The sequence below is a fragment of the Camelus bactrianus genome, chromosome 1 (genome assembly GCF_048773025.1).
Source record: "Camelus bactrianus isolate YW-2024 breed Bactrian camel chromosome 1, ASM4877302v1, whole genome shotgun sequence".
NCBI classification, from domain to species: Eukaryota; Metazoa; Chordata; class Mammalia; order Artiodactyla; family Camelidae; genus Camelus; species Camelus bactrianus.
This window is the reverse complement of record NC_133539.1, coordinates 43,006,234-43,018,374: the sequence shown is the minus strand read 5'-3', so window position 1 is coordinate 43,018,374 and position 12,141 is coordinate 43,006,234. Positions and strand designations below refer to the sequence as shown.

Genomic DNA, 12,141 nt, shown 5'->3' with positions numbered 1-12,141 from the left:
GTATTCTAAATCAATTTAAGCTTGAGTTTGAAGGACTTTATTGGAATAAAAATTTCTGAATCAACTTAAGCTACAGGTAAAGGGATGCATTTAAAGAAAACTGTGGGAAGTTAGTTTGGGGTTAGGTATAAAAGGACCATACACAGAAACTCTATTTTGTGTGTGTGTGTGTGTGTGTGTTTTTAAGCACAGGAGAGACTTGGTATACATAAGAGAAATGTAAGTGAAGAAAGATTATTGGAAAGCTTTTGAAACAGTTCAAGAAATAGATGTTCAAGCCTGGTCCTTGATACAAATCAGTGAAAATGGACATGAAAGAGACATGAAAGTTTAGAATCAAAACAGATTGATTTATCACTGATTGAGCATAAGAGATGAGAGAAGATAAAATGAAAGATTTTTCTAAGTATCTAGTTGACATAACTCAAGAATAACAATGCCTTCTACAGTCCCCCTTTTAAATATTGTTATGACTTTTCGGTTGTTTCTCTCAATTGTAACTAATTAAGTATTTCTGGTTTCCTCCTCCTTTTTCTCTCTCTGACTTTCAGACAGCAAGCTCATGAAAGAATGGGCCTTGCTTCCTTGAATCACTGCTGTACACCTTGCACTTAACCCAGTGTCTGGCACATAGAATTCACTTAACAAATATATATTTTTTGAACAAATAAATGAATAGAAATAAAACTGAATGTAGTTCTGAGGAGATTTTCGTGGAGAAACTTAGGTGTTTAGCATTTGATTTTTTTGATCTGATTTGATTTAAATTGGATTAATTTATTATTACATCATTCATACAGAGGTGTCTATGTATTTCTATGTCTTGTATTCATTGATTATTCAACCAATATTTAACATACTCTATACACCAGACACTATTTGAGAAACTGGAGATCTGACAGTGTCTGAAAAAAAAACTAAAATATTTTTCTCTATGGAAATTAAATTCTAATGGTTATATATTCTAAATGTATTGTTTTCCCCTTTTCTAGTCTTTCATTTCCAGTAGCATACAAAGTAAATTTTAATTTATTCCAAATTTTAAAAAGACTCTTCTCTTGGCCTCATATCTTTCTTTAATTGCTATTCCATTTCTCTCTGCCCCTTTATGAAAAGCTGAAAGGCATTTCCTATGTGCTCTCTGTAAGGGTTATTAGCTATTGCTGCATACCAAAACACAACACAATTTAGTGACATAAAACATTTGTTTTTCTAAGTCTGCAAGTCAGCAGGGCATTTCCACTGCTCTTGCTTGAGCTCATTCATGCTTCTCCAGTAAGCTGATAGCTCTGCTGTCTTGTCCATAACGTCCTCATCTACACCAGATACTTGAATAATAAACAACGTGTGACAGGCCTCTTGAGGTCTATTCTGAGAACTGGCACAGTGTCACTTTTGCAGCTTTCTACTGGTCAAAGCAAGCCAAGATTCGAGAGGTGGGGAAAAAAATTCCAGTTCTTTATGGAAAGACCTGCAAAATCACACTTCAAAGAAGTACGGATACAGGGAGAACACTGCAATGTTTTTCAAAGAATCTACCATATATTTTCATACTACAGAGAGTAAGACAGGTTCCCCATCATATAGCATGGGTTAAGAAATAGGTTTTATTGAGGAAAGGAATAATTTACAAGACTAAGTTCAGCTAGAGAAGGGAAGGCAACTCTTCATCATAGCCCATTCATTCCATAAAATCATTCTGGGACCTGGATTAGTCTCCATGTCGTAGAGGGTGAATCTGTGTTTTACCGGATGGACACTGTCATTTGCTATTTTAACTTTTGACAGGTAACCTTAAGAAAGAAGTCTTGTAAGTGAAGAAACAAGTAGACAATTCTGTTAGCAATGGATTTGAATTTCAGTTTTTTTGTGGATTTCTAGTTGGGGTTCATAGGATGATAAGAATCCCTGCTGTGAGAAGAAAACTATCATTCTTTTAATGCAGCAAAAGTGCACAAACTGTGCAGGCAACATTCAAGAAGCACATAATACCATTCTGGGCTACCTTACCCCTTGTATGACACTCCTTCCATTCTTTCTTGGCTAGACTCATACTAATTGTCCATGCTCACTTGATGGTCAATCATCAATGACTTTCCTATGATTATAACTAAATCCCATGGTTAATTCTCAGTCCTCATCTTAATTTAAACTATAAGCATCATTTGACATGACAGATCAATTATTCCTCCATTTAAAACAAAGTAACTTAGATTCTAAGCCACTTCTTTCTCCTGGTACTTTTCTTTGCTAACTGGTTGACTTTTTAATTTTCATATTTTAAATTCAAATTCTGAAATCTTGGAGAGACTTGGGGTCTCTCATCCAGCCTGTGAATATTTTGTTTACTCCCTACTCCCACTATTTATACTCATTGAGCTTCAAGGCTTTAAATACCTTCCATCCCCACATATATATGTCCAGACCTAACTTTTGATCCAGAATTAAATATTAAACTGACTTTTTGGCAACTCTGCTTGAATATAAAGTAAGCATCTCAAATTTAAAATTCTCAAACAATACTCCAGATATTCCCCAAAATGCATTTTCTTTCCTATCTCTGTAAATGTCAATTCCACTTATTCCAGTTGCCTGGAGCAAAAAACTTGATTCTCAAACCACATACTCAACACATCAGTGAATTCAATTTGTTTAACCTTCAAAACATAATTTGAAACCATTATTTTAATCACTTATACATTAACATGCAGGGCCAGGCCATCCTCATCCTTTGTCTGAGTTATTGCCATCAGCTTTTAACTTAATGCCCTGCTCTTGTCTTTTGACTCCCTGTATTCTGTTTTACACACACGAAGAATAAAATTTAGATCATGCCAATCACTTTTCTGCTCAAAATGACATCTCACTCAATCACTCAGAAAACGTCAACCTTCTCACAATTTATCTCTATCCAATGTAGCCCTCTCACTTCCAAATTAACTTCTGTAGGCATCCACTCCTTTCCATCTTACTCATGGCATTTCAGTTACATTAGCCTCATTGGTACTTTTATAAGCAGGAATATTCCAAACATGTATCCTTTTCAGAGACTTTACATGCTTATTTCCTCTACCAGAAATGTTCTTCCCCAGGTACCCACATACCTACCCTAAATTCTTCAAGCTTTTCACTTTTTTCAACAACCTTCTATGTTAACTAGAAATCCTCCCTCCCAATTCCAGTACTCCCTGCCCTTTTATATTGCTTTATTTTTCTTCAAAGCTCTTACCCCCATATAAAATATTGCATATATTTTTAAAATTTTCTTTTTTTTGTTGTTCCTTTGTTAGACTGTAAGCTCCATGTGGACAGAGATTTTAAACTACAGTTGACTTTTGAACAATACAGATTTGAACTGCATGTCCACTTATGTGAGCATTTTTTCAATAAACATATATACTACACAATCCAGGGTTGGTTGAATGCATGAAGGTGGAACCACAGACACCAAGGTGTTAAGTTATACTCAGACTTTCAATCGCACAAAGGGTCAGTGCCCCTAATCTCTGAGCTGTTCAAGGGTCAACTGTATTTTGTTCACTGCCAAATCCCAGAGTTACAGTAGGTGCTCAATATTTTTTAAGGCAAAGAACAACCTGAGAACTTATTGGAAAATTATGTGACACTCCTATCCACAAAAAAGATTCCTTTACATTCTTACTTTCATGGATTTGTTTATTTTGGTGTTATATACTCCTTAGCTTGCTTCACTGTAGCACTGACCTTTCTCATGGCTTCAGCCTTGTATGTCCAACTAATTATGAAATGTTTCTACCTACTTCTATTGCCTTAAACTCAAACTTTGGGTGTATAACTGAATTCTTCATCTCCTATTTCAAGGAGCTTTGGTAACTATTTTTATGTTCATGTCAACACCATTCCCAAATTTTAAAATATTTACCTCATCTTATTGTATTATTTGATTTTTCTCCCACCTTATACTGAAAGTGTCTTAAGAACAATGCATATCTATTTCCTTTTGACATACTTCGAAATTCTAGGCATATTGACTTAAAAAGAGAAGATACTTAATGTTTATGGAACACACAATATTAGATAAATTATGAATACCTACTATAGATAGTATATTTGGTTTTGTATGTGAATATAAAAACTAGTGTAACAAAATACTACACTATAAAGGGAACCAATAAATATATAAATATATAATAGAGATAGGAGGGGATTGAAAAAATCTCAAATGCCTAGTTCAGTGAAATCATGGTAACCTCTCCGTTCTACCCTTTTAATTCTGTTATACTATGAAATTTGGCCACAGATGCTAATATAGTCTTTTATGTATCTTGACTGAACAGTGAAGGTGGCTGCTTTTACTCAAACCTGAGTCAGTTCTAAAGCCTCAAAGTGATAGTGGAAGAGCAGCCACTTTCAAACTTTCCTTCCTTAAGGCCACAGTAATATTCAACTAAACAGTTGCAACTCCAGTGGCATAAAAGATCAGGCCAGAAGAACATACGAGCCATCAAGAACATACAAGCCAGCTCAAGAACAACATAGCTAAAGAAAGATATGTATTTTCCCCCAGTATCTAGAAGAGAGCTGTCCTAGACTTCTACCACAGGTATCCTTATGGAGAGACAGATACCAAAGCAGAAATACCTCTAAACTTGACTTTGTTTTCCAGTTGCTCATTAAAAAAGCCAAGCATAACAAAATTTAGTCACATGTAGGCACAAACTTTATCTTCTTTTAGACTACTGGTAGCTTCAGTGAATGATACTATTAAACAAATATTCTATTTTACACAGCCAACATAATCAATACATAGCTAGCTACCTCCTCTTTGTGAACAGAGTGAGGCTAGAGTGGAGGGACCAGTGAGCTTCCCATTAATTTGCATTATCAAATAGAGTTGGTTTCATCCTAAATTTACTGAATATAAACTCTATTTTTATTATTTTATTCATATGCATTATTTTATTTATCATTATAAATCTATGGAATAGTTATTTTTCCCTACAAAGTGCCATAGCCAGTGCTCCAACTCATGTCTGACAGCCTTTACAATTTTAGCTCTTTACCACTACCACATACATTGAAAGAATATTTGAAAATATAGTCAATTATTTTATTCAGTCAATATTTATAATTATTCAAGGTATTTCCATCAGTATGCCATATCTACATATAAAATGTTGTTCTTTAGTAAATTACAAACTTTCAGAGGTCAAAAAGATATGTGGTTCTTTTTTTTATTTTAATGACTGCTTTTCTCTAACAGTTAAATATTTGAAAACAATTTGTTCTCCTGAGCAGTTTACTATTCCTTTTCCCAGTCTACAAATTTGATTACCCAATGGATTTTGTTGGCAACTTCTGTTTTTCACAGATGGCATAGCTGCTTTCAAATTATCACAAATTCTTATTTGAGTAGTTCAAATGAATGAGGTATTATTTTAAAGTGCAGAATTTTATTTGGAGCTTAGAAGAAAATGAATGTGTAAATGTGTGTAAATTTATGTCATTAAGTAATTTAATATAGTCTCACAAATTCAATGTTAAGATATATGTTGAAGACATTCAAATCTTTATTACTCCTTCCCACTACCTAGCTTCTAATTATATTTCTAGATGCACACATTGGAGTAGATTTCTAAGATACTCAATTTCAGTAGGTCTAAAATTGATTATTTTGCCTTCCAAGCACACTTTATGTGACTTTTCTCTTTTTGTCATGCTTTTCTCTAACATCTAAAATCAATATATGTGAGAGATTGGCCCGGATAGTAGACCCTGAGTTCATCTCCTCTCACGAGCACCCCAAAATTACAATTCTTTGCAGAACTATAGGTGAAAAAGACCAAAACCTACCAGAAGAGATCTGCAACTAAAGACACAAAGAAGCAAGCATCAGACGAATAGGAAAGGTGGACTCACAATACAATGGAGTCCCATACCCTGGGGTGGGCAACCCACAAACTGGAGAGTAATTATATTGCAGTAATTCTCCCACAGGAGTAAGAGTTATGAGCCTCATGCTAGGCTCCACAGCCTGGGAGTCTGGCACCAGGAAGAGGAGCTCCCAGAGCATTTGGCTGTAAAGCCAGCAGGGGTTAATTACCAGAGTCCCAAAGGACTGGGGGAAAGAGACCTCACTCTTAAAGTGTGTGCACAAAGTCTCACATGCTCTGGAATCCAGGGCAAAAGCAGTAATCTGATAGAAGCCTGAGCCAGACCTACCTGCTGGTCTTGGAGGAGTCTCCCAGGGAGGTGGGAAGCAGCTGAAGCTCAACCTGGAGACAAAGACAATGACAACAATCATTCTTGGGAGTTTACTCTATCCTGTGGACACTGGTTCAGGTGGGCACCATTGTAAACTCCTCCATCTAGCTCATTAGCACCAAGACCTGGCCCTACATAAAAGCGTATAGGCACCAGTGCTAGGATGCCTCAGGCCAAACAACTAACTGGGCAAGGACACAGCTCCACCAATCAGCAGGCAGGCTGCTTAAAGACTACATGAGCCCATAGTCACCTCTAGACATGCTTCTAGACACTGCCCTGCCCACCAGAGGACCAGGACACAGCTCCACTCACCAGTGGGCAGGCACTGGCCCTGCCCTCCAGGAAGCCTACTCTGGCTTCTGAAACAGCCTCATCCACCAGGAGGCAGATGCCAGATGCAAGAAAATCATAGTCTCACAGCCTGTATATCCAGTGTACATATAGCAGGCCAGACACTGCCCTGGGATCAGTTGGGCCATGGTCCCTCCCATTAGCAAGCCAAGACTAGCTTCAGGACACCCAAAACTACCTATCGAATTGTGTCAGGGATCAGCCCCATCCACCAGCAATCAGACACCCATTCTGGGATCCCTGGGCCCTGAAGCCAGACTCCAGGAACCAGCTCTGCCTGCCAATAGTCTGGCACTAACCCCAGGTCATGGTTTCAGAGCCCCAGAGTCTTCAGGACTCTGACTACACCCATCAGTGAGCAAGCACTAGTCCTGGGCCCACCTGGAGGTCTTCAGTCGGCCGCCTCATGATAAGGCCCTGCCAACCAGCAACAGGCAGCCTCTGCACAAGGCAGGACCTAGCAAACAACCAGGCTAGGGGCCAAACAAGCCTACAAGACTGCCCACATTTTCAGCCTGCCACAACAGAACAACACACACAGCCCTCATCGGGGGAAACCCTAGAAGATATAGCTTGGGTGCCAAGAGGGGAATGCACTGCTGGGACACATAGGACATCTCCTACAGAGGGTCACTTCTCCAAGGTCAGGAAACATGACTAACCTACCAGATACATAAAAACACAAACAGCAACTTAGGCAAAATGAGGCAGCAAAGGAACATGTTTCAGAGGAAAGAGTAAGATAAAAACTCAAAAGAAAAACTAAATGAAGTGGAGATAGGCAATCTACCTAGAAAGAGTCCAAGGCAATGATTGTAAAGATGATCAAAAAGTCATGAGAAAAATGGATGCACAGAGTGAGAAGTCAGAAGTTTTATAAAAAGAGAAAATATAAAGAACAAAACCGAGATGAAAAGTACAATAGCTTCAATGAAAAATATACTAGAAGAAATTAACAGTAGACTAGATGATTCAGAGGAATGGATCAGTGAGCAGGAAGACAGAGAGCAGTGGAAATCACTGTTGCTGAACAGAAATATAAAAAAGAAAAGAAAACAAATTAAGACAGTTTAAAAGATCTTTGTGACAATATCAAGTAGACTAATATTCACATTACAGGGGTCCAAGAAGGAGAAGAGACAGATAAAGGGGATGAGAACATATTTAAGGACATAATAGCTGAAAACTTCCCTAACGTGAATGGAAACCCACGTCCAGGAAGCACAGAATCCTATATAGGATTAACTCAAAAAGAAACACACCAAGACATATTTTAATTCAAATGATAAAAGTTAAAAATAAAGAGAAAGTACTCAAATCAGCAAGGGAAAAGCAACAAAAACATACAAGGGAACACTCATTAGCCTATCAGCTGATTGTTCAGTCAAACCTCTGCAGGCCAGAAGGGAGTGGCACAATATATTTAAAATCATGAAGGGAAAAATGTATAACCAAGAATACACTACCCAGCAAGGCTCTCATTTAGATTTGGTGGACAGATAAAAAGCTTTACAGACAACCAAATCAAAAAGAGATTAGTACCAATAAATCAGCTTTACAACAAAATTTAAGTAACTTCTCTAAGCAAAAAAGGAAAGAGCCCAACTAGAAACAAGAAAATTATAAAAAGAAAAAGTTCATCATTAAAGGTAAACATACAGTAAAGGTAGGAAATCATCCAAACACAAAGCTGGTAGGGAGGTTAAAAGACAAAAGTAGTAAAATCATCTGTATCCACAATAAGCAGTTAAGAAATACACAAAGTAATTTGATGTAAAATGCTATCAAAAACAGTAATCATAAAGAAGAATATAAATGCAGGGCTTTTAAAGTGCATTAGAAATTAAGAGATCAATGATAAATAGATATAGATATAGATATAGATATATAGATTGTAACCTAAAGCCACATGGTAATCACAAATCAAAAATCTGTAAAAGATAGACAGAAAAAAAGAAAAGAAAAAGAATCCAAACATAACTCTCAAGATGTCATGGAATAAGAAAACAAAAGATGAAGAAAAAAGAACCTACAAAACAACTGCCAGAACAATTGACAAAATGGCAATCAGAACATACATATCAATAATAACCTTATATGTAAATGGATGAAATGCTCCAATCAAAAGACAGAGTCACTGAATGGATACAAAATCAAAACCCGTATATATGCTGCCTACAAGAGACTCACTTCAGATCTAAAGATACACACAGACAGAAAGTGAAAGGATAGAAAAGGTACTCCAAGCAAATGGAAATCAAAAGACTCAAAAGCTGGAGTAGCAATACTTACATGAGACAAAATAGACTTTAAAATAAAGACTGTTATAACAGAGAAAGAAAGACACTACATAATGATCAAGGGATCAATCCAAGAAGATACAACATCTCTAAATATAAATACACCCAACATAGAAGCACCTAAATATATAATATATAAAGTAAATATTAATAGACTTAAAAGGAGAAATTGACAGAAACACAGTAATAGTAGTGGACTTTAAAACCCTACTTATGTCAGTGGACAGATCATCCAGACAGAAAATCCATACGGAAAACTATGCTTAACACATTAATTTCCCACTGTGGATGAGGTGCCTCCAAGGTAGTAGACCTATCACCCAGATTTGGGTGCCATGGTAATCAACAAGTTAAGTGACACATTAGATCATATGGGCTTAACTGATTTACATAAAGCATTCCATACAAAAGCAGTAGAAAACACATTCAAATAGACATGGAATTTCTCCAGGAGAGATCAAATGCTAGATCATGAAGTAAATCTCAGTAAATATAAGACTGAAATCCTGTCAGCCATCTTCTCTGACCACAATACTATGCAACTGCACAAACACATGGAACCTAAACAATATGCTTCTAAACAACCAATGGATTACTGGAGAAATCAAAGAGGAAATGAAAAAGTACCTAGAGACAAATGCAAATAAAAACACAATGATCCAAAACCAAAACACAGCAAAAGCAATTCTAATAGGAAAGTTTAGAGAGAAGAGAGCTTATATCATGAATGAGAAAAATCTCAAATTAATCTTCTACAAAAAGGAACTAGAGGAAAAACAACAACAACAACAACAAACAAAACTGAAAGTTAGAAGGAAAGAAAAGCAGAAGATAAATAAATGAAATAAAGATAAAAAATAGAAAATAAAAAAACTAAAAGCTGGTTCTTTAAAAAGATAAACAAAATTGATAAACAGTTAGCCAGACTCATCAAGGAAAAAGGAGAGGGCTGAAATAAATAAAATCTCTAAATGAAAAAGGAGAAGATAACAAGCAACACCACAGAAACACAAAGTATCACAAGAGACTATTGTGAACAACTATACGCCAATAAAAATAGACAATCTAGAAGAAATGGACAAATTCTAAGAAAAGTAAGATTTCTCAAGACTGTTTCAGGGAGAAAAAAATATGAACAGACCAATTACCAATAATGACAATGCATCAGAAGTTTAAAAACTCCCCAAAAACAAAAGTTCAGGGCCAGAAGGATTCCATCAAACATTTAGAGAAGAGTTAATAACACCTATCATTCTCAAACTATTCCAAAAAAAAAAAAAAAAAAAACTGCAGAGGAAGGAACACTTCTGAATCCATTCTATAAGGCCAGCATCACCCAGACAACAAGATCAGACAAAGATACCACAAAAAAGAAAAAGAAAATTACAGGCCAGTATCACTGCCTGACATAGATGCAAAAATCCTCAAAAAAAATACTAGCAAACAGATTCAAACAATACATTAAAAGGATTACACACCATGATCAAGTGAAGTTTATCCCATGAATGCAAGAATTTTTCAATGTTGACAAATCAATTGATGTGATACACCACATTAACAAGCTGAAGAATAAAAACCCTATGATAATCTCAACAGACACAGAAAAAGCTTTTGACAAAATTCATCATAAGCATTTTATCATTTTTGACAAAAAAATCTCCAGAAAGTGGGTATAGAGGAAACATATCTCATCATAATAAAGGTCATATGTAACAAACCCACATTTAACATCATACTCAGCAATGAAAACTGAAAGCATTTCTTCTAAGATCAGAAAAAAGACAAGGCTGCCCACTCTCATCACTCTTATTCAGCATAGTATTAGAAGTCCTAGCCATAGCAACCACACAAGAAAAAGAAAGAAAAATTACCCAAATTGGAAAGAAAGGAGTAAAAAATGTCACTGTTTGCAGAAGACATGATACTATATATAGAAAATCCTAAAAATGTCACCAGAAAACTACCAGAGCTTATCAATGAATTTGGTAAAGTTGCTAGATACAATATTACTATACAGAAATCTGTTGCACTTCTGTATACAAACAATGAAGTATCAGCAAAGAGAAATTAAGGGAACAATTCCATTTACCATTACATCAAAAAGAATAAAATACCTAGGAATAAACCTACCTAAGGAGGCAAAAGACCTGTACTCCAAAAACTAAGACACTGATAAAAGTAATTGAAGATGACACAGATGGAAAGATATAACATGTTCCTGGATTGGAAGAATTAACAATGTTAAAATGAACATAGTATTGAAGGCAATCTACAGATTCAATCAAATTCCTATCAAAATACCAGTGGTATTTTTCACAGAACTACAACAATTAATTCTAAAATCTGTATGGAAACACAAAAGACCCTAAATAGCCAAAACATCTTGAGAAAGAAGAATGGAGCTGGAAGAATCACATTCCTTGACTTCAAACTATTCTAAAATACAGTAATAAAACAGTATGGTCCTGGCACAAAAACAGACAATAGATCAACAAAACAGAATAGAGAGCCCAGAAATAAACCTATGCATGTATGGTCGATTAAACCTGCAACAAAGGAGGCAAGAATATACAATGAAGAAAAGGCAGTCTCTTAATTAAGTGGTGTTGGAAAACCCTGTAATAAATGAAATTAGAACATTCTTTAACACCATAGACAAAAATAAACTAAAAATGAATTAAAGGCCTAAATGTATGGCCAGAAACCATAAAAATCCTAGAGGAAAACATAGGCAGAACACTCTCTGACATAAAGAGCAGCAGTATTTTTTTGGATCCATCTCCTAAAGCAAAGGAAATAAAAGCAAAAATAAATAAATGGGACCTAATCAAACCTAAAAGCTTTTGCGTAGCAAAGGAAATCATCTACAAAATTAAAAGACAACCTACTGAATGGGAAATTTCTTTTGCAAATGATAAGACCAATACAGGGTTAATATCCAAAATATATAAAGAGTTCATACAACTCAACTTCAAAAAAAAAAAAAAACCCAATTAGAAATGAGCAAAAAATCTCATTTTCCAAAGAGGAAATGCAGATGACTAATAGGCACACGAAATGATGCTCAGCATTGCTAATCATCAGGAAAATGCAAATCAAAACCTCAATGAGATTTCACCCCACACTTGTCAGAATGGCTATCACCTAAAAGAACAAAAATAGCAAATGTTGGGGAGGATGTGAAGAAAAGGGAATCCTAATACACTGTTGATGAGAATGTACGTTGGTGCATCCACTGTGGAAA

At 35.7% G+C, this 12,141-nt stretch overlaps 1 protein-coding gene across 11 annotated transcripts in view; it reads right to left on the bottom strand.

Annotated features, from left to right (window-relative positions):
- LOC105077956 (uncharacterized) overlaps window positions 1–12,141 on the bottom strand; it is a 515,300-nt gene that overhangs the window by 192,256 nt on the left and 310,903 nt on the right. For 5 of the 11 annotated variants that reach the window (XR_012506661.1, XM_074362686.1, XM_074362670.1 and 2 more), the window contains one exon: window positions 6,202–6,254. The exons of the other annotated variants lie outside the window; for them this stretch is intronic. Coding sequence is in view for 4 of the 5 variants with exons in the window: in XM_074362686.1 (XP_074218787.1) it covers window positions 6,202–6,254 (53 nt within the window). In the remaining variant the exon portion in view is untranslated. The remainder of the gene's footprint in view (window positions 1–6,201; window positions 6,255–12,141) is intronic. 11 annotated transcript variants of the gene reach the window in all.